This window comes from Haematobia irritans, chromosome 4 (assembly GCF_050003625.1).
Source record: "Haematobia irritans isolate KBUSLIRL chromosome 4, ASM5000362v1, whole genome shotgun sequence".
In the NCBI taxonomy this organism is placed as follows: domain Eukaryota; kingdom Metazoa; phylum Arthropoda; class Insecta; order Diptera; family Muscidae; genus Haematobia; species Haematobia irritans.
Genome location: NC_134400.1, coordinates 219,830,362 through 219,856,663, shown reverse-complemented (window position 1 = coordinate 219,856,663; position 26,302 = coordinate 219,830,362). Strand labels below are relative to the sequence as shown.

General features: G+C 31.6%; 1 protein-coding gene across 1 annotated transcript in view; it reads right to left on the bottom strand.

Annotated features, from left to right (window-relative positions):
- Cpr62Bc (Cuticular protein 62Bc) overlaps window positions 1-26,302 on the bottom strand; it is a 73,958-nt gene that overhangs the window by 43,211 nt on the left and 4,445 nt on the right. Inside the window, exons 4-5 of the mRNA XM_075307248.1 lie at window positions 24,804-24,934; window positions 18,515-18,643 (exon numbers count right to left, since the gene is read on the bottom strand). Coding sequence (XP_075163363.1) covers window positions 18,515-18,643; window positions 24,804-24,934 — 260 coding nt within the window. The remainder of the gene's footprint in view (window positions 1-18,514; window positions 18,644-24,803; window positions 24,935-26,302) is intronic.

The window sequence follows — 26,302 nt, the reverse complement described above, 5'->3', positions numbered from 1 at the left end:
GAAATTTTACAAATTCTAAGTAGCAATCGTTTAGTTCATGGCCTACAAAATACGATGGAAATTTCCTTAAAAAAGTTCTTAACTGGTAGTTAAAAATTCGTTTGTCATGCTATAAAACTACTTGTGAAATGTAAAGTACTTTCTAAATAATAAGTGCAATTTACTATAAAATTTTTTTGTATTGAAATTTTTATTATTCAATGTAAAAAATTAGTATTCAATTCCAGATGAATTTGGAAAATTTTTGTTATATCTCAGCGTATAGTTTAGTCATAAATTGGTAAGTATTTTTTTAATATGGCTTTCTTTTAAAAATAATATTTTTTATGTATATTATTATTTGTTAATTAATTTTTTGGATACCAGTTTAATGTTTTTGTTTGTTGTAAAAGCAATATTTAATTTCAGAGCAATTCGAACAAATTTAAAAAGTAGAGAATTGGTAAGTTTTCTTTTACAAATTGGCTTTCTTTCAACCAGAATATTTACCTTTTTATCATCAAAGTTACAGGTTTCAATACCTTATTTTAGTATTTCTTTAATCAACTTTTTTGGAAACCCATGTAATATTTTTAATGTAAAAATCAAATATTTAATTTCAGAAAAACCCTTTAAAAATTTGGACAAATTTTTAGTACTCCTTTGCCTGTAATTTAATAATAGTAATTGGTAAGGATTCTTTAACTTTCTTCTAACCCTCGACAGTCATCCTTATTTTTTGTACATTAACGTCATCCTTCGTCATTTCGACTACGGCTCCTTTCAAGATGCTATAATTTTCATCGTGAGCGAAACTTGAATTTATTTTCTTATTCAATTTGGTTTTAATTAGTATAAAACAAAAAATTCATAAAACGGTCGAATTAGTATAACTTAAATTTACAATTTCCCTAAAATGCATTTTAAAAAAATTTAAATCGTCATGATGACTGTCTAGGGTTAACCAGAATATTTGGTTTTTTATCCATATTATTATTATATTATATTATTATTATTATCATAGGATGGGGGTATATTAACTTTGTCATTCCGTTTGTAACACATCGAAATATTGCTCTAAGACCCCATAAAGTATATATATTCTGGGTCGTGGTGAAATTCTGAGTCGATCTAAGCATGTCCGTCCGTCCGTCTGTTGAAATCACGCTAACTTCCGAACGAAACAAGCTATCGACTTGAAACTTGGCACAAGTAGTTGTTATCGATGTAGGTCGGATGGTATTGAAAATGGGCCATATCGGTCCACTTTTACGTATAGCCCCCATATAAAAGGACCCTCAGATTTGGCTTGTGGAGCCTCTAACAGAAGCATATTTCATCCGATCCGGCTGAAATTTGGTATATGGTGTTGGTATGTGGTCTCTAACAACCATGCAAAAATTGGTCCACATCGGTTCATAATTATATATAGCCCCCATATAAACCGATCCCCAGATTTGGGTTGCGGATCCTCAAAGAGAAGCAAATTTCATCCGATCCGGCTGAAATTTGGTACATGATATTTGTATATGGTCTCTAACAACCACGCAAAAATTGGTCCACATCGGTCCATAATTATATATAGCGCCCATATAAACCGATCCCCAGATTTGGGTTGCGGAGCCTCAAAGAGAGGCAAATTTCATCCGATCCGGCTGAAATTTGGTACATGGTGTTGGTATATGGTCTCTAACAATCATGCAAAAATTGGTCCACATCGGTCCATAATTATATATAGCCCCCATATAAACCTATCCCCAGATTTGGCTTGCGGAGCCTCAAAGAGAGGCAAATTGCATCCGATCCGGCTGAAATTTGGTACATGGTATTGGTATATGGTCTCTAACAACCGTGCAAAAATTGGTCCACATCGGTCCATAATTATATATAGCGCCCATATAAACCGATCCCCAGATTTGGCTTGCGGAGCCTCAAAGAGAAGCAAATTTCATCCGATCCGCCTGAAATTTGGTACATGATATTGTTATATGGTCTTTAATAACCATGCAAAAATTGGTCCACATCGGTTCATAATTATATATAGCCCCCATATAAGACGATCCCCAGATTTGGCTTGCGAAGTCTCCAAGAGAAGCAAATTTCATCCAATCCGGTTGTAATTTTGAACATGGTGTTAGTATATGATCTTTAACAACCGTGCCAGAATTGGTCTATATCGGTCCATAATTATATATAGCCCCCATATAAAACGTTCTCAAGATTTGACCTCCGGAGCCTCTTGGAGGAGCAAAATTCGTCCGATCCGGTTCAAATTAGGAACGTGGTGTTAGTATATGGTCGCTAACAACCAGACCAAAATTGGTCCAATCACACAAAAATTGGTCCATATCGATTCATAATCATGGTTGCCACTAGAGCCAAAAATAATCTACCAAAATTTTATTTCTATAGAAAATTTTGGCAAAATTTTATTTCTGTAGAAAATTTTGTCAAAATTTTATTTCTAGAGAAAATTTTTTTAAAATTTTATTCAGTTCATAATAAAATTTTCATCATTGTCAAAATTTTATTTCTATAGAAAATTTTGTCAAAATTTTATTTCTATAGAAAATTTTGTTAAAATTTTATTCGGTTCACAATCATGGTTGCCACTCGAGCCAAAAATAATCTACCAAGATTTTATTTCTATAGAATATTTTGTCAAAAGTTTATTTCTATAGAAAATTTTGTTAATATTTTATTTCTGTAGAAATTTTTGTCAATTTTTTTTTTCTATAGAAAATTGTGTCAAAATTTTTATTTCTATAGAAAATTTTGTGAACATTTTATTTCTATAGAAAATTTTGTTAAAATTTTATTTCTGTAGGAAATTTTGTAAAAATTTTATGTCTACTTTGTCAAACTGAATTATATACGTATTGGATCGATCTTCTTTGATTTAATATATACCACGTATGGACTTACATACAATTTAGAAGATGGTGTTAGGAGGTTTTAAGATACCTTGCCATCAGCAAGCGTTATCGCAACTTAAGTAATTCGATTGTGGATGGCAGTGTTTAGAAGAAGTTTCTACGCAATCCATGATGGAGGGTACATAAGCTTCGGCCTGGCCGAACTTACGGCCGTATATACTTGTTTTTTTCCATTAGATTTTTTAGAAAACTATTTAATAATTTTATTTAATGTAAAAATTAAATATTCAATTTCAGAGTAACCCAAATAAATTTGGACAACTTTTGATATTTCCCCTTTCTATATTTCCCCTCCATACAATTTAATAGAGAATTATATACCCCTATATAAATCTTATGGTGTTGTAAAAATGAACTAAAATACAATGTTATAGACGAACTAAAATTTAAGAGAATTATAAACTAGACAAGTTGAAAAAAAATCTTAAGGGCTAAATCATGGTCAATATTACTACAGTTTAGTTCATTTTGCAATGGAAAAGGGTTCACTGTTTTTTCAGTGTATACATATAAAAATGATTTCTATTTGATAGAAAAGAAAGATCGAATAAAATCAAAATATATAAGTTAAGATTTTACTGTAGTTATATACCACCATACTACAGAATAAAAAATTTAACTGAATAAAATTCATATATGGAATGATTTCATTGAAGTTTTTTTCATTCATATAGACAAATTTTACATATTTGTGGTAAACTTTTACTTCAAAATTATAACTACTTACTTACGTTTTTAAATGCAGTTTTATTTATTTATATAGGCGCATATTCTCTGCAATAAAAGGCATGCTTTATTAGTATATTAAATATATTTATTACGAATCAACAACGACTGGCCTTGAAATATTAGTACACTATTTCCAATTTCCATGTGATGTTACTTTATCTCAACTGTAAAAGGAAATTTTTACAACGTATACCTTCCAGTTTTAATAATTTGCTGCGTAGCGATTTTGTTCTCTGCAAATATAAGAATATCATAAGAATATCGTATATAAATTGTAATTGAATAATTAATTTGAACGTAAAACCTGCCTGCATTGATATCAGGCAAACATAAAAATTTATTATGATTTTAAATAAATAAATAAATATTTCCCCTTACTGCAATCTTGACATGAATCAATACAATGCAAGTTATCCTCAACATTTCATCTCATACCTAACTCCAAACTGTCTATAATAAATTATCTAAGTATTATTAAAACCTCATTTAATATGTTATCAATATATTGCCTTTAGCTCTTATGTATAAATAATAGGTATGAATAACAAAATGTAATAATTTCACACGTAGTAGTCATCTCTAGACACAATCTTCGTGGGAAATTCACCTTTTAATCATATAATATTAATACGAATATTCATAATTAATGATAGTGTGTTCCCATATATCTAAATACGAGCAATTTTCAATTGCATCCCTCGCAAGCAGTCACAGACATCTAACTAATAACCAGCAATTAATTTGAATTCAAAAGCTCTCCCCTCAAAACTGTTGGAGAGAATTGCAATAAAGCTTTTTATTAGAATATTTCGATTTGAGTATGAATAACTCTTTTCGTTTATATTCTAAAGGGTGATTTGTTAAGAGCTTGATAACTTTTTAAAAAAAAAAAACGCATAAAATTTGCAAAATCTCATCGGTTCTTTATTTGAAACGTTAGATTGGTCCATGACATTTACTTTTTGAAGATAATTTCATTTAAATGTTGCCCGCGGCTGCGTCTTAGGTGGTCCATTCGGAAAGTCCAATTTTGGGCAACTTTTTCGAGCATTTCGGCCGGAATAGCCCGAATTTCTTCGGAAATGTTGTCTTCCAAAGCTGGAATAGTTGCTGGCTTATTTCTGTAGACTTTAGACTTGACGTAGCCCCACAAAAAATAGTCTAAAGGCGTCAAATCGCATGATCTTGGTGGCCAACTTACCGATCCATTTCTTGAGATGAATTGTTCTCCGAAGTTTTCCCTCAAAATGGCCATAGAATCGCGAGCTGTGTGGCATGTAGCGCCATCTTGTTGAAACCACATGTCAACCAAGTTCAGTTCTTCCATTTTTGGCAACAAAAAGTTTGTTAGCATCGAACGATAGCGATCGCCATTCACCGTAACGTTGCGTCCAACAGCATCTTTGAAAAAATACGGTCCAATGATTCCACCAGCGTACAAACCACACCAAACAGTGCATTTTTCGGGATGCATGGGCAGTTCTTTAACGGCTTCTGGTTGCTCTTCACTCCAAATGCGGCAATTTTGCTTATTTACGTAGCCATTCAACCAGAAATGAGCCTCATCGCTGAACAAAATTTGTCGATAAAAAAGCGGATTTTCTGCCAACTTTTCTAGGGCCCATTCACTGAAAATTCGACGTTGTGGCAGATCGTAAGTCTATTCATGATGAAATGTCAAAGCATACTGAGCATCTTTCTCTTTGACACCATGTCTGAAATCCCACGTGATCTGTCAAATACTAATGCATGAAAATCCTAACCTCAAAAGAATCACCCTTTACGATAATGATACAAATACTAAGTAAGCAAATGAAATAGAGAAATATATGATAATTGCTTGAGACCATTTACACAAGTCAATCCGTGGCAGAATATTTTGCTAAGTCTAACTGCAGGTGAGACTTTTAAGTCGGACTTGATGGGAAAGACTGAGTAAACATTCAAAATTAAAAACCAAACAATTTGTCGTTCTATAGTTGAACATGAATCATTAACCGATCAATTTATTTTATTGATATTATCTCTTATTATGTAAAGGTGGAGTAAGTAGCATAGAATAGGGGTATCAAAAAAGGACAAAGAACTCATCATTAAATCATTATGACAAACTACGAAAAAAAGCTTTATTAACATGCCAAAGCACAATAACTATTATAAGAATGAGATTAAGTTCGAACACGCCGAATTTCAAATATCTTTTTATAGGGTGCCAAAATTGTTAATGCAGCATTGTGTCATTTGGGCCAATGTAAACAACACAGCCCACAAAACAGCATTTGTGGGAAGCTTGGGAATAAAGGAACGTTTTTTTTTTGCATCACATCGTTAATGGTGATCCTATGTATCGTCCACTACGACAATCCCAAGTGTCAAAATCATACACATGACTCAACATCAACGGTAAAACCGAATATCCATGGAAAGAAGCTTATGAGCTTCTGGAACCGAGTGACACTATCGTACTCAATGAAAAAATACTTTCCTCCGGAACAAAATTTTACACAAACCAAATTCACTTTCGTTGTATTTATTTATTTATTTTTTGATTAACTACATTTACAAATAAATTATAAATAGAATTGTAAGCTTTAACAGCTGGGGTCTTACAAAGTATTCTCTTTGAGAACGATACAGCAATTCTTAGAGACAATTGCAGTATCTTGTTTATTTGGTTTTAATGAAAATCTTTTAGTGTCAAATGATATCTTCCCTTTTATAAAATTTCGTTCCTTGAAAAAGAAAACCCTTTTTTAAATGCAGGAGCTTTATATCGAATTCAATTGATGCGTTTATGCCAAGCATTGCGTACTTACAGTCATAACAGTTGCTCTTTTTGATTACCACTTGTTTGCATGATGTGTCTGATCGGCATTTTCGTTAAGCCAAAAATGTTCATCCCAAACCAATCATCTATCGTTAAAAACATCTCATGTTTCAGAATAAAATCACCAAAATATTTCCTAATAAAAATATGATTGTACTTAGAAACGAAATCAGTTAAAAAATTTATTGATATAATTATCTTTCTATCGAATTAAAAAATAAAGTAAATTAAAAAAAAAATTATTGAAAATTTTTACATTTTCAATTAAGCTATTAATTATTATTAGTTTAAAAATATCCAATTAAAAATATAATTGAGAATTTCGTTTGGAAATATTTAGATTCATGTTATTTACTGGTTCATTAAATTTTGACTCAAATCTAAAGAAAAATGCAACTATAATTATAGTCGAAAAATTCATAAGAATCTCATGTAAAATTACAAGAAAATTATTGCATCTAAAGGAAAAGTAAGTATAAATAAATACACAATGGCACAATAAATAATTAATTATTGTAAGTAAACTTTTAATTGTACCAATTAAAAAAGTACCGATTAATATTTTATTATTAATTCATTATGTGCTTCATACTATCACTTTCGTGGTTGAAGAAGTTTCAATTACAAAATTAATTGGATCAATTAATTTCTTGATTGAATCAGGAAAAAAATTTCTGTGTAAGTACACAAAATATAAAAATATCAACAAACCTACAGTGGCGTGCAGAAATGAGTACATAATTAAACGAATAAAAAAGCAGCAATAAAGAAACTCATAATAATTCTAATCTTCTTCAATTCTAAATAAAACAACAAAAAACTCAAAACAAAAAGTAAAGAATTCAGAGAGATAAATAAACATAACAAAAAAACTCGCATGTACACAATTTTGCACTTTTTGATGTACTCAGCATGAACCCAAAATATACCGTTAGTTTTGTATTTTTTGTCTTTCTTTATGATCAGTAATACAACAATAATATCAAGTAAAAATTAAAATGAAAAAGTTATCGCACGATGTGGAGGACAATATAGTTTCCTTAACTAATAATGGTTCTTTATCGCGGAAAATAGTCAACGAACTAAATAAAGGGTGATTCTTTTGAGGTTAGGATTTTCATGCATTAGTATTTGACAGATCACGTGGGATTTCAGACATGGTGTCAAAGAGAAAGATGCTCAGTATGCTTTGACATTTCATCATGAATAGACTTACTAACGAGCAACGCTTGCAAATCATTGAATTTTATTACCAAAATCAGTGTTCGGTTCGAAATGTGTTCCGCGCTTTACGTCCGATTTATGGTCTACATAATCGACCAAGTGAGCAAACAATTAATGCGATTGTGACCAAGTTTCGCACTCAGTTTACTTTATTGGACATTAAACCAACCACACGAATGCGTACAGTGCGTACACACAAAAAAAAAATTTTCTGATTCAATCACGAAATTAATTGATCCAATTAATTTTTTAATTGAAATGTCTTCAATCACGAAAATGATAGTATCAATCACAGTTTTAATTGGGCATAGAAAAAATTCTTGATTAAAAAATTAATTGATTTCATTGCCATATTTCAATTAATTTTTTAATTGATTCAATTAAAAATTTAATTGATGTTGATTGCAAAACTCAATTAATTTATTAATTAAAAAAAGTAACTATTTTCAATTAAATTCTGAATTGGCTTAGAATTTTTATTTCGATTAACAATTGATTGTTTGAAAAAAAAAATTAATTAAAAATTTAAATAAATGCTCATCATCATCATAAACTGACTTGGTCTTCGAATTTGATTAAAAGTTAATTGTATCAATTAACTTTTTAATTAAAAATTTTAAAATTTTCAATCATTGACTTAATTAACTTAATGTTTCTATCTTGATTAAAAAGTTAATTGTACCAATTAATTTATTAATTGAAAAAAATTTCAAATTCAATTAACTTTTTAATTGGAAATATTTTGGTGATATTTTTTTCTGTGTACAGAAGAGAATATTGCGTCTGTTTCTGAGAGTGTTGCTGAAGACCGTGAAATGTCGATTCGTCGCCGTTCGCAGCAATTGGGTTTGTGTTATTCGACCACATGGAAGATTTTACGCAAAGATCTTGGTGTAAAACCGTATAAAATACAGCTCGTGCAAGAACTGAAGCCGAACGATCTGCCACAACGTCGAATTTTCAGTGAATGGGCCCTAGAAAAGTTGGCAGAAAATCCGCTTTTTTATCGACAAATTTTGTTCAGCGATGAGGCTCATTTCTGGTTGAATGGCTACGTAAATAAGCAAAATTGCCGCATTTGGAGTGAAGAGCAACCAGAAGCCGTTCAAGAACTGCCCATGCATCCCGAAAAATGCACTGTTTGGTGTGGTTTGTACGCTGGTGGAATCATTGGACCGTATTTTTTCAAAGATGCTGTTGGACGCAACGTTACGGTGAATGGCGATCGCTATCGTTCGATGCTAACAAACTTTTTGTTGCCAAAAATGGAAGAACTGAACTTGGTTGACATGTGGTTTCAACAAGATGGCGCTACATGCCACACAGCTCGCGATTCTATGGCCATTTTGAGGGAAAACTTCGGAGAACAATTCATCTCAAGAAATGGACCGGTAAGTTGGCCACCAAGATCATGCGATTTGACGCCTTTAGACTATTTTTTGTGGGGCTACGTCAAGTCTAAAGTCTACAGAAATAAGCCAGCAACTATTCCAGCTTTGGAAGACAACATTTCCGAAGAAATTCGGGCTATTCCGGCCGAAATGCTCGAAAAAGTTGCCCAAAATTGGACTTTCCGAATGGACCACCTAAGACGCAGCCGCGGTCAACATTTAAATGAAATTATCTTCAAAAAGTAAATGTCATGGACCAATCTAACGTTTCAAATAAAGAACCGATGAGATTTTGCAAATTTTATGCGTTTTTTTTTTAAAAAAAGTTATCAAGCTCTTAACAAATCACCCCTTATAAGTCAGTCTGTGGTCATTCGCGTCGACAAAAGACGAAATACTACTCCCAAAGAGCAAACCAGAAGCCGCCGAAAACTGTTGACCGAAGCGTACGCTCGCCTTATGATGGCAGAAATGAGGCAGAACAAGTCCGTAAAGCCGAAAAATACTACTGTTGTCAAAAAAACTAAGTTAGTGAATGGACAGCAAGACGAGCGCTCCACAACATTGGCTATGTTTCAGCTGTAAAAAAAAATAAACCTACATTGTCCGAAAAGAATCAAAAGACGTTTGCAAGAGAGCATAAAAATTTGACGACAGATGACTGGAAACGTGTTATCTAGTCAGATGAATCAAAATTTAACCGTTTCCAATCGGACGGTGTTATCTAGTCAGATGAATCAAAATTTAACCGTTTCCAATCGGACGGTAAACAATATTGCTGGCATCGTCCTGGTGATACCATTCAACGCCACCATGTTAAACAAACTGTGAAGCATGGTGGCGGAAGCATAATGGTTTGGGGCTGCTTCATTTCGTGGCATATTGGGCCTTTGCAGAATATTTATGGTATAATGAAGAAGGAAGACTATCTCGCCATTTTGCAGACTCATCTTCCCAAGTTTGTTGACAAGAGTGCCTATCCTGAAGATGAAGTCGTATTTCAACAGGATGGTGATCCGAAGCATAGTGCAAAAATAGTGAAAAAATGCCTTAGTGAGCAAAAATAGCCTCGAACTCAACCCGATTGAGAATTTATGGTCAATCGTGGGAAGATGGCTGGGAATGTACAAATCAGCTCCATCAAAATTAGAAGTCCTGTGGGAACGAGTACAGCTTGAATGACAGAATATACCAGATGAAATTATACAGGAATTGGTTGAAAGTATGCCAAAACGTATAATATGGTATTAAAGGGTTATAGACCAAGTACTAGAAAATGTTCCAACTGACACAGATATAGAAAAGTGCAAAATTGAGTACATGCGAGTATTTTTTATGTTATGTTTATTTATCTCTCTGAATTCTTTACTTTTTGTTTTGAGCTTTTTTGTTGTTTTAGGAGGAGAAATATATCTGTGGTCACAACCCTTAACAGCAGTATCTAAATTTATTTACTCTAAATTTTTCATGTTTGTATCTCTTCTAGGAAGGCAATTAATCCTAATCCAAAAAACACCTTGTCCTGATTTTCAGCGAAGATTCAAAACTTAAAACTCCTGTACTGAAAATATTGAAAAACAGACTTAGGCTGTTATGGGTTGTGACCAGGGCTGTGGAGCCGGAGTCGGAGTCTGAAGATTTTGCTGGAGTCGGAGTCGGAATCGTAAAAATTTTGCTCGACTCCGGCTAAACCAAATTTTTTTAAAACACTTCACATTTGTGTAACTAAGCAAGTTTTTACGCAAATTAGTTTCCATTGCGTTATTCATTCGATCAATGTACAACATGATTGTAAATGAAAATCAACTTCCAATTACGGCTTTTGATGTTTCCTAGAATGTTAGACCAGCAGATGGGCTGAATCGATCCATTTTAATACCCGAAATTTTTGTTTTTAATTTTATTTTAAGGCCATATACATATGTGAAATATTGACAGAAAATTTGTTCAAAGTTGTTTTTTATAGAAAATTTTGTCAAAATGTTATTTCTATAAAAGGTTTTGTCAAAATTTTATTTCTATAGCAAATTTTGTCAAAATTTTATTTCTATAAAAAATTTATTCAATTTTTTTACTATAGAAATATTTTTTTCTATAGAAAATTTTGTCAAAATTTTATTTCTATAGAAAATTGAGTCAAAATTTTGCTTCTATAGAATATTTTGCAAAATTTTATTTCTATAGAAAATTTTGCATGTATTTGTTTTTACACAATTTTTTTTTTAAATTTTATTTCTATTGATATTTTATTTCTATAAAAATTTAAGTCAAAATTTTATTTCTATAGAAAATTTTGCCAAAATTTTATAGCAATAGGTTTTTTATTAGAAAATTTGGTCAAAATTTTATTTCTATAGAAAAATTTGCCAAAATTTTATTTCTATAGAAAATTTTGCCAAAATTTTATAGTAATAAATTTTTTTATTAGAAAATTTTGTCAAAATTTAATTTCTATAGAAAATTTAGTCAAAACTTTGTTTCTGTAGAATATTTTGCAGAATTTTATTTACTACACAAAAATTTTTCTAAAATTGTATTTTTATTGATAATTTTTTCAAAATTTTATTTCTATAAGAAAAATTTGTCAAATTTTATTTCTAAAGCAAATTTTCTCAAATTTTTTTTTCTTACTGATGCTCACTGCTATAAAAAATGTGTTTGAAATTTTATTACTATAGAAATATTTTTTTCTATATAAAATTTAGTCAAAATTTTATTTCTATAGAAAATTTAGTCAAAATTTTGTTTCTATAGAATATGTTAAAATAAAAAAAAATTTTGTTTGCTACACATTTTTTTCAATTGTATTTCTATTGATAACTTTTTCAAACTTTTATTCCTATAAATATGTTTGCCAAATTTTATTTCTATAAAAATTTTATTCAAAATTTTATTTCTATATATTTGGTCAAAATTTGATTTCTATAAAAAATTTTGCCAAAATTTTATTTCTATAGAAAATTTAGTCAAAATTTTGTTTCTGTAGAAAATTTTGCAAAATTTTATTTACTAGACAGAAATTTTTCCAAAATTGTATGCTCACTGATACTCACTGCTAAGTCGAAAACTTGTAGAAATGACTCAAATTTTTCAATGAATGAATCATAAATGCATTTTTGCGAAATTGTCTAAACAATTATAAATATTTCCCGAATATTGCCCGAGATTTTGTAGAAGTCTGATTTGAGATTTTATCAAAATGTAGATCTAAATACAAAGTTGTGCAGAGTATATTATAATCGGCCCGCCCGACTTTAGACTTTCCTTGCATTTTTATTTTTTGTTAAAATTGTGTTACGTCCCATAACGTTAAATTTAAATTTAAAGTACATAGATTTTGTAGAAGTATATAAAATTTTGTCTAAATCGATTCAGATTCAAATTCATGCATATGGGAATATAAACCTTTATATAGCTCGCGACAAATTTAAAGGATTTGAGATAGTATCAATAATTTTGGTCCACAAATACATATACTGTTGGTATCTTCTCATATTATGATGGGTATTTATAGCATTATTTTATTTATTAAACATTGCCCTAAATTTGAAATATAGAGTTTAATTGGCATCTAATGTGAAATTAAGACCTTTTTTTTGCACACATACATAAAGACGATACTTTATATCGATCCACTTACGGTACCCCCACAATAGAACTACAAATTAGTGATATTAAAATGAGATTTAATTATATTACCCGGAGTCGACTCCGGAGTCGGAGTCCAGCTGATGAAAAATGCTGGAGTCGGAGTCGGAGTCGAGCAAAATTGGCTCGACTCCACAGCCCTGGTTGTGACCACAGATATATAGTTTAGTATAGGATCCCAATATTACTTAAATTTTGGTTTTCCCTCTTTTTGTTAATAAGATGAATAATTTAGAAAAAATTGTCTTCAAAATACTCATTTATTTAATAATTACATATAATTTAGAATGTACTTTCAATTATTTTTTTTTTGTATGTCTATTTTCCGCTTTCTATACCATAATTTACAATAATTAATGACAACTATCGATAACCCTTTTTAGAAACCACAAAATGAATATCCGTCATTGCATTAGTCAATGTTTACTCACCCACCAACTCATTCATTCATTCAATCATTCACGTTCTAATAGAAATCAATCTAAATTTAAATTAAACTCTTGAGCAAAAAGCCACAATTACACGAATCCCGGTGAATGTAAGTGAGTAAATGAATGACTGATTTGCCGCCATACGAATTCTGTATGAATGATTTTTGTTTTCTTCTATGGTGTCCGTGTTAAGCTTTTTTTTATTCTGTTGCATGAGTGAGTACAAGGTTACCATCGGTCAACCACTAGATCGTCACATGGTTCCAAACCCTCCTTTGGATCAGCTCAAATCTTCAAGATATAGACACAAACATACCTCTTAATTTGTATCAGTGTTATTTGTCAGTAGTACCTGCATGCAGTGGATGCAAAACAAAAGCTGTTATTGCAGCTGCTGCGGTTATCTGTTTTTTTATGGACTATTAATAACTGAGCGCTGGCTTACCTTTAAACGACTTTGGGCGGGGGTTCAACTCCCGATCATTTGCGTCGCCGTTTACAATTGCTATGACAGTCGTTTTCATAGTTTATGCTTCTTATTGACCGACTGTATGGCAGCTGGGCAAGCGGATCGGTGTGTTTTTGCATTTTTCCCACAATCGTCAACACTTTTATTACGTGAACATGAAATGAAATACTCTTAAAAAGGCGGACATTCTGAATAATGGGTTTTGACTAATTTTCCTACACGTAGAAAATGTTAAAGGTTGGTTTTCCATATAGAATATATTTGCTTTAGTAAATGGCCACCATAAATGCATCGAGCCAACTAATGAAATGTACAAAAAAAAAATAATTCTTTCCTCCGAAATGAAATTTTAGACCGAAGTAATCTTTTATTGATAAAGGCAGTAAAATATTTGTTCTTATACAAGTTGGCACAACTTTGTCCCCAACGAACTTTGTATAATGTGAAAAACAACAAGTATATACGGCCGTAAGTTCGGCCAGGCCGAATCTTATGTACCCTCCACCATGGATTGCGTAGGAACTTCTACTAAAGGCTGTCATCCACAATCGAATTACTTGGGTTGCGATAACACTTGCCGATGGCAAGGTGTCGTAAAACTTTTTAACACTGTCTTCTAAATTGTAAGTTAGCCCATACGGGGTATATATTAAACAAAAAAAGGCCGATTAAATACGTATATAATCTAGTTTGACAAAATTTTCTATAGAAATAAAATTTTGACAAAATTTTCTATAGAAATGAAACATTGACAAAATTTTCTATAGAAATAAAATTTTGACAAAATTTTCTATAGAAATAAAAATTTGACAAAATTTTCTATAGAAATAAAAACTTGACAAAATTTTCTATAGAAATAAAATGTTGACAAAATTTTCTATGGAAGTAAAATGTTGACAAAATTTTCTATAGCAATACAATTTTGACAAAAATTTCTATAGAAATAAAATGTTGACAAAATTTTGTATAGAAATGAAATTTTGACAAAACTTAGTATAGAAATAAAATGTTGACAAAATTTTCTACAGAAATAAATTTTTTACAAAATTTTCTATAGAAATAAAATTTTGACAAACAGTTCTATAGAATAAACTTTTGACAAAACTTTCTATAGAAATGAAATTTTAACAAAACTTTCTATAGTAATAAAATTTGACAAAATTTTCTATGGAAATAAAGTTTTGGTAGATTACAAAATTTTCTATAGAAATAAAATTTTGACAAAATTTTCTATGGAAATAAAATTTTGACAAACATTTGTATAGAAATAAACTTTTGTCAAAACTTTCTATAGAAATGAAATTTTGACAAAACTTTCTACAGTAATAAAATTTGACAAAATTTTCTATGGAAATAAAGTTTTGGTAGATTATTTTTGGCGATATGGACCAATTTTTGTGTAATAAGTCATCGGATATATATAACTAAAGACCGATATGGACCAATTTTTACATGGCTGTTAGAGGCCATATATTGACAAAATGTACCAAATTTCAACCGTATCGGATGACTTTTGCTCCTCCAAGAGGTTCCGGACGTCAAATCTGGGGACGGTTTATATGGGAACTATATATAATTATGGACCGATATGGACCAATTTTTGCATGGTTGTTAGAGACCATATACTAACACCATGTACCAAATTTCAACTGGATCGGATGAATTTTGCTCTTCCAAGAGGCTCCGGACGTCAAATCTGGGGATCGGTTTATATGGGGGCTATATATAATTATGGACCGATATGGACCAATTTTTGCATGGTTGTTAAAAACCGTATACTAAGACCACGTACTAAATTTCAACCGGATCGGATGAATTTTGCTCCTCCAAGAGGCTCCGGTGGTCAAATCTGGGGATCGGTTTATATGGGAGCTATATATAATTATGGACCGATATGGACCAATTTTTGCATGGTTGTTAAAAACCGTATACTAAGACCACGTACTAAATTTCAACCGGATCGGATGAATTTTGCTCCTCCAAGAGGCTCCGGTGGTCAAATCTGGGGATCGGTTTATATGGGAGCTATATATAATTATGGACCGATATGGACCAATTTTTGCATGGTTGTTAGAGGCCGTATACTAACATCAGGTACCAAATTTCAACCGGATTGGATGAATTTTGCCCCTCCAAAAGACTCCGGAGGTCAAATCTGGGGATCGGTTTATATGGGGGCTATATATAATTATGGACCGATATGGGCCAATTTTGGCACGGTTGTTAGAGACCATATACTAACATCAGGTACCAAATTTCAATCGGATCGGATGAATTTTGCCCCTCCAAGAGGCTCCGGAGGTCAAATCTGGGGATCGGTTTATATGGGGGCTATATATAATTATGGACCGATATGGACCAATTTTTGCATGGTTGTTAGAGACCGTATACTTAGACCACGTACCAAATTTCAACCGGATCGGATTAATTTTGCTGCTCCGGGAGGCTCCCCAAGCCAAATTTGGGGATCGGTTTATATGGGGGCTATACGTAAACGTGGTCCGATATGGCCCATTTTCAATACCATCCGACCTACATCAATAACAACTACTTGTGCCAAGTTTCAAGTCGATAGCTTGTTTCGTTCGGAAGTTAGCGTGATTTCCACAGACGGACGGACAGCCGGACAGACGGACAGACGGACGGACGGACAGACGGACAGACGGACGGACGGACGGACATGCTTAGATCGACTCAGAATTTCACCACGACCCAGAATATATATACTTTATGGGGTCTTAGAGCAATATTTCGATGTGTTACAAACGGAATGACAAAGTTAATATACCCCCATCCTATGGTGGAGGGTATAAAAATACGTAAAATGAAGAAGTAGTTACATTTATTTATAATATTTGTAATTGATTCAAGTACAAAATACATTTTATTAATAAAAATAAAAAATATATATAAAATAATATAAAATATAAACATATATATTTATGTATTTCTATTTACCAAATCAGAAGTTCTTGAATGGAGAAAATTTAGACCAGGAAGCAAGAAACTCAGCGGAATGCAACTTTTGTAGGCCTTGTCGCCTTAAATAGTAAATTTGCTTCCACTTATCACATATGGCGGCCAAATCCAATGACGCTCTGTTCAACCACTCCTTCAAAGCTGAGGGAAAGGAATTGTCAATTTGATGATTTCTGACTTTAATATATCCGACACTATTCTTGTTACATCAACGACAACGCTATTTTATGCTCTCAGTATTTAACTCTCACAGACAACTGAAGTAACAATTTTCTTGATTTAACTCAAAACAAACTTTATGCACTTGAATTAAGCACACTCTGTACTTAATATGAGTATAACTTACTATTTGCGTACTTAACATTTTAAGTACGAATTCGCGCTAAAAATAAGAATTTGAAATATGATTTAGAAATCTTCTTTTCTTTGGGTGTATATTACAACATATTTATATCTCATATAAAACCGCAGAAAACTTAAAAAAATTAAGTATAAAATGGCAGCTATGTTACTGGTTTCTCAAGAAGAGACATTAGAACCTATCCTAAACCAGGACAATAAACTGGCTGAAGAATATGAAGGCAGAGAGAGACGATCAACTCTAGACTAATCTACTCAAGGCAGGATGTGCTAGGCAATATATTTTTCCGATTGACATTCCTCGATTTTCTTTTTGCTTTTTAAATAATAATAGTTAAGTTCATTTTTATACCCTCCACCATGGGATAGGTTAGGTTAGGTGGCAGCCTGATGTATCAGGCTCACTTAGACTATTCAGTCTATTGCGAAACCACATTGGTGAACTTCTCTCTTATCACTGAGTGCTGCCCGATTCCATGTTAAGCTCAATGGGATAGGGGTATACTTACATTGTCATTCAGTCTGAAACATGTCGAAATATTTGTCTCAGACCTCATAAATTATATACTTTTCCGTTCGTAGGCCTCCTAGCTGGATATAGCTTCGTCTGTTGAAATCACTTTAACTTCCGAACGAAACAAGCTGTAGATTTGAAACTTGGTCGGATGTTATTGCAGATGGGCCATATCGGTCCACTTTTAGGTATAGGCCTCATATAAACCGCCCGGTAGATTTGATTTTCGGAACCTTTTGGAAGAGCAAATTTCATCCATTCCGATTGTACATTGGTACGTGATGTAAGCCGCCCTGTAATAACTATGCTGAAATTAGTCCCCATTGGTCCATTTCTATCAAACGTACGATTTTAATCCTGTCTAAGGCTTCAATTTTATTAACCCATCGCATTACCGTATTAACTGAATTGAAATTCTTCATTCATTTGGTTGGCAACGCCGTATTTTTAAAATATAAAAAATATAATCTGTAGTTTACTTTTAGGCCGATAACTGATAGCAAACTTAAATTAATATAATACAAAGCACAGTTTTAGGCACAACACAGACAAAGATAATTCGTTTGGCCAATCTATTTGAAATAATTGTTCATGTACGAATTAATTAGTGAATAAATTATTGGCATATGTTTGAAAATAAAATAAACGCCACAAAATGATCCTCTCAACACTTATGGTAAAATCCAATATGAACCAGACTACTGCAAATATTACACCAGTTGGATTTAAGAAAAAAACTAACTTGTTGCGTTTGTCTATTTCCGGTACTTTTGTATGCGCATGGAGGTATGAACGTTTGTTTGTACATGCAATAATTTTCCATATGTTTAGTGGCTCATTGGACAAGTTGTTGTAACAAGTTATCAACGAAATTCGGTTTCGACTTTTTGGCTAATACCAGCTATGGTGCGTGCATGTGGGGTTTGTGATCACTTGCGTATGTAGTTATAAGTTTAAGTTCAATAACCATTCATGTTTATTTTTTGTCAATACCATATGGAGATCGAAGACATTTTTGTAAATTTACTTGATGTTGTTGAACAACTTGGCTCTCATTCAATAAAAGTTCGCATGGTTGGCTGGCGGTGATTGGGAATGGTGTGAATATGTTTGACGTTAAACGCACATTCAATTCAATTGCCTTATCCACAACGAACTGGACGATTTCCAGATGAGGGACCAGCAAAAAAATTTGCAAGTTCTTCCAAAGGCACAACTTTTAAAGCACTTCCAAAAGATGTACTCCCAAAGGTTTTCATTATTTTAACTACACAGGAAGTTCTTTAAATTCAATCATTTAAAACTCGCTTTTTTCTTATTTTTAATTGGTAAATACATTTTATTTTCTTTCAAAAAAGTTAAAAAAGGAGTAAGCATTAAAAAGATGGTACAAATATTTGAAATTATATCGAAAAAATTCTAAATCCATTTAAGAAATATTGCGAATTTTTCAAAATATTTTAATTCAAACATTTCAGACAAGCGTTAGAATGCATTAAAAATCATTAAAAACTATAAAAATTATTTATTTGCCAAAATATGACAACATTTTTTAATTCACATCCAAAACATTGAAAATCACAGAGTAAGAAGTGATGCAAATTTAGTGCAACGGCTGTTAAGATGGTGGACATCCGTCCTATGACAAGCCCATGTAAAATTCATCGCTTCTGCGCCAATTTTGCGCAACTTCCGTATCCAAAAAAAGAACATTTCACTACTTTTTAGGCGATGCTTTTTTTTTGCTGGGGTATTAATGAAGTGTTAGAGCAGTTGGATATGTGCAGAGTATTAGAAGTGTTTATAATATGAAACTTTGGATTACTAGATTTTAAAGAATTTCTCCGAATTTAATTGTAATGAACTAAACTTTAAAATGTACACCCTCACAAAAAATCGCTTCTGTAACATATACTCCCAAACATATTTTGCTTCAAGCATATACATTTTTGGGTATTGCCCAAACATTTATATGTTTGATCTCTACCAATATATAATATGTTTGAAAGCATATTGGTCTAAACAATATATGTTTGGGTAGTCTAAGTTCCAAACATTTCGTATTTTTGCATCCAAATTCAATAATGTTGTCTTCCAAAAAACAATATGTTATTATGTGACCATATAATATGTTTGGAAGCATTTCGCACCCAAAAATATTATATACTTAAAAAAAATTCTCCCAAACAATATTGTGCTCAAAATTTTATTTATTTATTTATATACTTACAATCGTAATGAATTATGAAAATAAACAGGTAATATAGGTGCTAACAACATAGGTTTTCGACCTGAATGCTCAAAATTTTGTTTCTGACCAATTGTATATTCCCCGACATCTTTCTCACTTCCACGAGATTTTTTAGTTCTTAGCACCTTTTTCTGTAATACAAACATTGTAGAAGAAATTATTCAATTTTATAATTTTTTTTATTTTAATTGTACCTTTTGCCGGACGGGGATTCGAACAGCGGACCACACAGTTTGTAAGGATCAAAGAAGTAGCTGATCAATTGCCCAAGGAAAAATAAAATGTTAATTTTGTAATAACAAGCAACAACCACCAACTTAATTCAATATCGCTCCCTGTTAAATAGCGCTCCAAGCTACTAAACACATATATGTTTATAGGCTATTTCTAAATTAATATATGTTTGCATTCAAGCATATTATATTTACAAACATTTTATGTCCCAAACATAATATGTTCTAACATATTAACATATCTGTCCCAAACATGTTATGCTAGTTTATGAACATTATATGCTTGCACTCAAAAATATTGTGTTCAAAAATTTGTGTTCCAAACATATAATGTTTATAGCCAAACATATGAAAAACAGTCTTTTTCAACCGTGTAGCTCGGCTAGAGTGTTAAATTTGACTCCGTCTTAATTGAAATTTATGTAAAAATTTTATTCTTCCTTAGTGTGGTAAATTCGTTAAGAGTTCAGAACAAAAGGGTTTCATCCAAACTTGACCAGTTCCAAAGATTTAGTTTTGCACTACACTGAAAAAAATATTGTCGTGAGGCCAAAGATTTCATGTCCTTAAGATACGAATGCGAATTTTGCTTATCATAAAAGAAGCATTTCTCTAATATAAAGTTTTTTTCCTTGTACAAAAGTTGAAAAACTTTTCATTGTAGTCGTTTTGTCCTTATAGTTAAGTTATTCGATTTGAAAATGAAAGTACCCAGCAAAAACTCCAATAATAACGGTAATCAAAAACTTACTACTTGTAGTATTACCTGGGATTTCAAAATAATGAGCTCCGGCTTCGAATTCTGCTGAGAACTTCCAGTTTTTTTGTTTTTTTTTTTATTCTTATTAAGCATTAAAAAAATGTTTTTTTAGTTCGATTCCTCCTGGCGTCTCATAGAGATATTCAAAGTGCGAATTGTACCATAAATATAAACAGAGGGAGAGAAAGGGTAGAAAAAGAGAGCAAGCAACTCACTCGCTCTTTTTAAGTATATTTATAGTAAACAGTGATGCCAATTTGGTGCACCAAATTTAGTGTTTTAAGCACCAACTTAGTGTTTTCTGGCATTTTCATTTAGTGATTTTGGTGTTTTTTTTTCATTTTGAACAGTATTAAGTTTAATTGATACAAAAATTTGGATTAGACTTTCAAGAGCTTAAGAAACTCAACTTTATTGCCAAATATAGAATTTGATTGTTATGAAGGTGGTATTGATTACTTTTTAATTAATATTGTTATTTACGGTATTCTGTAGAAAAGTCTAGCGACGAGTGCCGAATTTTTGAACTTGTTAAAGATGTCATTAAAACGTTTGTATTAAATTCACAAAAGCACGCACAACTGAAATAAGCAATAGGCTCCTTCCATATATTAATATTTTGAAAGTTGAAAGACATTACTGATCAAAATGAATTGGATGAAAGCATTAAAACTGATCAACTTGAACTGTATACTTGAATAGCGGTCCATAACTTCATAAAATTACAAATTCAATACACAAAAGTTCTATAATACATCTTCGGAAGTTTTGTGGTGGGAAGTGGTATGTTAGAATTTGAAATATATTTTTGGTGCTTTTTGGCCTTGGGGAGTTGGCAACACTGATTGTAAAGCTATTATTTTTGGAGAGCGGGTATGCTTGCGACGAAGTACTTATTTTTCGACTGCTGGTATGCTTGCACCGAAGCACTTTCCTTCAATGTAATACCTGTGTAAAAGTATTACTGCTGATATATGTATGTACGAAGAAGTTGTTACCTAATTTGGCGGAGGCATACTTGTAATCATACCTGGTGATAGGAGTTTTTGCTGGGTTGTAATCATAACTGGTAATAGGAGTTTTTGCTTAGTACATATCGTTGCCAACGAAAACGATATGTATGCTTTGTCAAAACAACAACAACCATCGTTCATAATAAGGCGTAAGGCGTGTATGAATTCTAATCACGAACTGCGAGGACCCAGATTCGACTCCCGTATCGTGCAGTTCTGTTATTATTTTTTAAATTTTATTTATTATAAACGATTGGAAAAATATTTTTTATACATTTTATTCAAGTCCTATATTCTACCATAGTTGTGATCAGGGCTGTGCAGTCGGAGCCGAAGATGGGTCATACCGGACAATTTTGTGATAAAGCACCTACATATAAACCCATCATCCGACCTGTTTTAAGAAGTTTTTCCCAGTCTAAAATTTTCATAATATTTGTCAAAATTTTGAATTTAAAGTTATTTGAGATCCATAAATAAATGCGGAAATTTACCGTCGGTCCAGACTTTGTATATGGAGATAATTACATGAGAAATCTCGATATACACCCGATGTCCTTGGAAGTTGTAATTTTAAATTGGACCTCTGCCAAAGTGCCATCTGAGCCGGTCTTTTGGGAGTTTGTTTGTTTCATCAAAGCCACCCGAAATTTTTTACATTAAATTAATGACCTCTAATGTCCATAACTGATAGACCATTTATAAATCGATGTTTCACCATTTTTTTCTATAGAAACAATATTCGTAGCTGTCCAGCTATTCCTGTCATCTATTGTATGGTAGTGGTTATTTAAAATTCCGCCCGTCCTAATTTTTGGCAGTTTATGTTTGTTTTCTATATCCAACACATTACATTTTTTAACATCTAAACATTCTATCTGATTAGCCCGACATTTTGATTTTTGTGTATTTTTCTTTTTTATATAGATTTATTTTTTATAAAATTCCTATATAGATTAATACCAGGATTTTACTTCTTAAACTTCCGGAAGCCTAATTATTTTTTGAATTTTTTTGTTTTTATAAATACATATTCTGGAGATTGTTGTTATCTATCCATATTTTGATGTGGTATCTATATAGTCTTGCGTCGTATTTTAATTTATTGGCCTGACATTAAAATGTAGAGTTCTTTACATCCCTAAAATGCTGAGATTTGTCGTCGAGTCGTATAAAAATTTAAAATTAGGGTTCTTTAGGACATATAAACGCACATGGCAAAATGGAATACTTATATCGGTCTATTTTTGGAATACTATACCTTAAAATTACAATTGGAATACTGTTAAAATGAGATTTAGGTACACCACCTGGAGTCGACTTCGGAGTCGGAGTCGAGTTTAATAAGAAATGCAGGAGTCGAAGCCGGAGTCGAGCAAAATTGACTCGACTCCACAGCCCTGGTTGTGATTATTGCTCACTTTTACACTTAATTTATATTATACAAAATTATGTTAACATCTATCTAATACCTCATTCACATTACACTTCCAAAATCCACTTTTACTGGATTTCAACTGTCATTTGCCTTATAAAAAGTAGATTTCAAATCTCGAAAATGTAGATGTGTAGAGGCTACAATATTATTTCAGCTCCCGTGACTTGACCCAGGGTGTTTTGCTAATAGTCGCATCAGCACATTGCACCACAGATGGAGTTGGTTTTACAATTTTTTTCGAGCCTTCTTGAAGGTCCTTTGCAAAACGGCGAACATTCGGTTTTGATTTTTCTTGAACGTTTCTGCTTCGTTGCTTTACGTCAATTAACAATTTCTGAACTTCAATTTTTCTTTATAATAGTTTTTGTACTCATTACTGAAATTTAACGAAATATTGGTGAATTCAATTCTAAACTTTCAAATAAGCTTTTAAATTCGTGACAATTCTTTAAGACAATAATAAGGATAATGTTTTTCAAAAAGTTTTCAAGTTATCAAGGATACGAAAATATTCTTCAAATATTACATTCTGATAAAAATATATGGATAAATTTATATGAAAAATCTATTTTTATTATTTGTAGATGTAATAATATTAAATGATACAAAGTAAAAAAGATGAAACTATACACCAGGGACTAGTCCTGTGCCGGTCCTGGTGTTAACCCATTTCCCGTAGGGAACTTACGAACACCTTGGTTTCTACGTTTATTTGTCCCCATTTACAGAAAAAAATAATAAAACTTATTCAGACTTAATTTTTTATCGTAATAGGAAAATTTCAATTTTATTGCAATGCTGTTGAAATAAAAGTGTTTTAAACAGAAAAGGTTATTATGGATGTGATAATAAAAATTAAAAAATTAGCTACAAAAAATAATAAAGTTTCAATGAGTATAAAGAAGTTAAGTTATTTAGTTATTAGCTATATACAGTCTATAATTGTAAAATTATAAAGTAAGGATTTAATGTTTACTATAAACTAGTATACAATTCACCCACTTACTTTTGGTTAGTAGAAAATTAAAAAAAAAATAAACATTAATCACATAAATACACAATGCCATTTATGATGGGATTAGTAATAAAAGTCTTGTTTCTTGAGATTAGAAAAGATTCATTTAAGTCACAATGAATGAATAGAAATAGTTTAGCTAGCCTTGCTATCACAGAGATTTTTAAACAAAAATAAATGAGAATAAAAAAAAACAACAAAACAAAAAACATAAAACAAAATTATAAATTATATAAACAATTAAAAAATAAATTAAATTGCAAAACAAAATAACCAGTTGAGAGTAATTCATCGAGAGTAAAAGAGCATCGCTTGTAAAAACATTTGGCCTTAAGAAAAAGTCATAAATTCTATCGAAAATAATTTCTAAATAACTAAAATAAGAAACAAAAATTATAAACAAAATTTTGAAGGAATAGTATTGGCAATTTTTTGCTATAAAACTGATAAATAATCCTATTATTCCTATTGATCCTTGCCATAGCCTTACAACTTGTGATGTCCACAAAAGCTTTGCTTTAGGAATTCAGAAATTATTTTTAACTTATCAGTTACTTTAATTGTAAATTTTTTAGTGGATTAGCGTTTTTGTCATTTTTAATAATGGTGTTCATGGGACTCTTCGTGATGATGGGCTGGAGCTGTTTTGTGAACAACAGCATTGAAGCCATTGTGCTTGTCGGCGGTGTAGTCTACGGTACGAATGGAACCATCAGGTTCAACCAAAGAGTATTGACCTGAAAATACAAAAAAAAAACAAAAAATATATTAGTGGCATGACTAATATTAAAGAAAAACTAAAACAATATGAATTGCAACTAATTGTTGAATGTTATTGCAGTATATATAAATCAGCCCCATTCCAAGCAAACTGTTGTTGAAAATAATTGCCATGGCTTAAAGCATTTTGGCCAATTTACCAAATCATCAATGTCGCAATGGTATTGCAGAATTGTTGATGTTGTAACAATTTCATAATATATTTTAAACCGAAAATTTTAATTAATAAAATAAATAAAAAATGCAATTATTAAACATGTGAGATTTTGTATGCCGTATCAAACCTTTGATTTGAATGAAACCCCAACCAATTAAAAATATGGGCTCTAGACCCTAGGTAGTCAGATATAGTACGAACACAGGTGACCCTAGGCAAGTCAACTCCAGGAAGTCATTTAATGTCCAATGTGGATCTAATACGGATATAATGAACAGAAATTTAAAACTACTCGTAGGATATCGGTTAGAGGATACATAAGCCCTTATAGAACATCGTCCAAGTCGAAGAATACCCACACAGTTCATGTTGGGGGATCTAATTACAATGAAAAACTTGACTAATATGTTTTACATAATCAATTATGATTTAATTGGCTCAATAATCCATCCAATCACCCTAAGACTTGTAGTCACATTTGACAACTTTCATTCGCCCCGGACAGTGTTACCGCTGGAAATTTTGAAAAAGTCGCATACTCAAAAAAGGTCGCACAAAAAAGTAGCATAATGATAAAAAAGTCGCATACATTTGTGAAGTATTTTTATTACAAAAAATCTTCTATAAATCAACACAAAAACAATAAAGGAACACTCCCTTTAACATAAAGAGATAGTTTAGCAACTTTTTGTATCATAAAATCCAGTAAAACGTAAACTTGCAATAAATAAAAAATTGATTTTTTCTCCTTCCTAAAATTAGCAGAAATATACGAGAACGCCATCAAGTGCCAATTTACTATCAGCCAATTAAAATCATTTAAATCAATTAAAAAAACAAAAATATTTTTTTTTATACTACACTCCTAATTGACTCTGTGAAATATATTGCACCTATTATTTGTTTATGGCTAACTCTTGCAAGATTTTACTGGGAAAAAATTCCTAGCAAAAACTTGCAACTTATCTATTCCTCAAATTTCAAATTTGATCTCACTGTGGCTCTCTTTTGCTGGCTTTTTGGAGTAAACGAAAGACTCCAGTAAAATTTTTTGATAATTATCAAAAATTAGTGGGTACTCGAACGGAGCTAGTGGTTGAAATGATATGCAACAAAACAACGACTTAACAATCTCGAACACCGTGTAGGGTAGATATCGTAGGTTAGG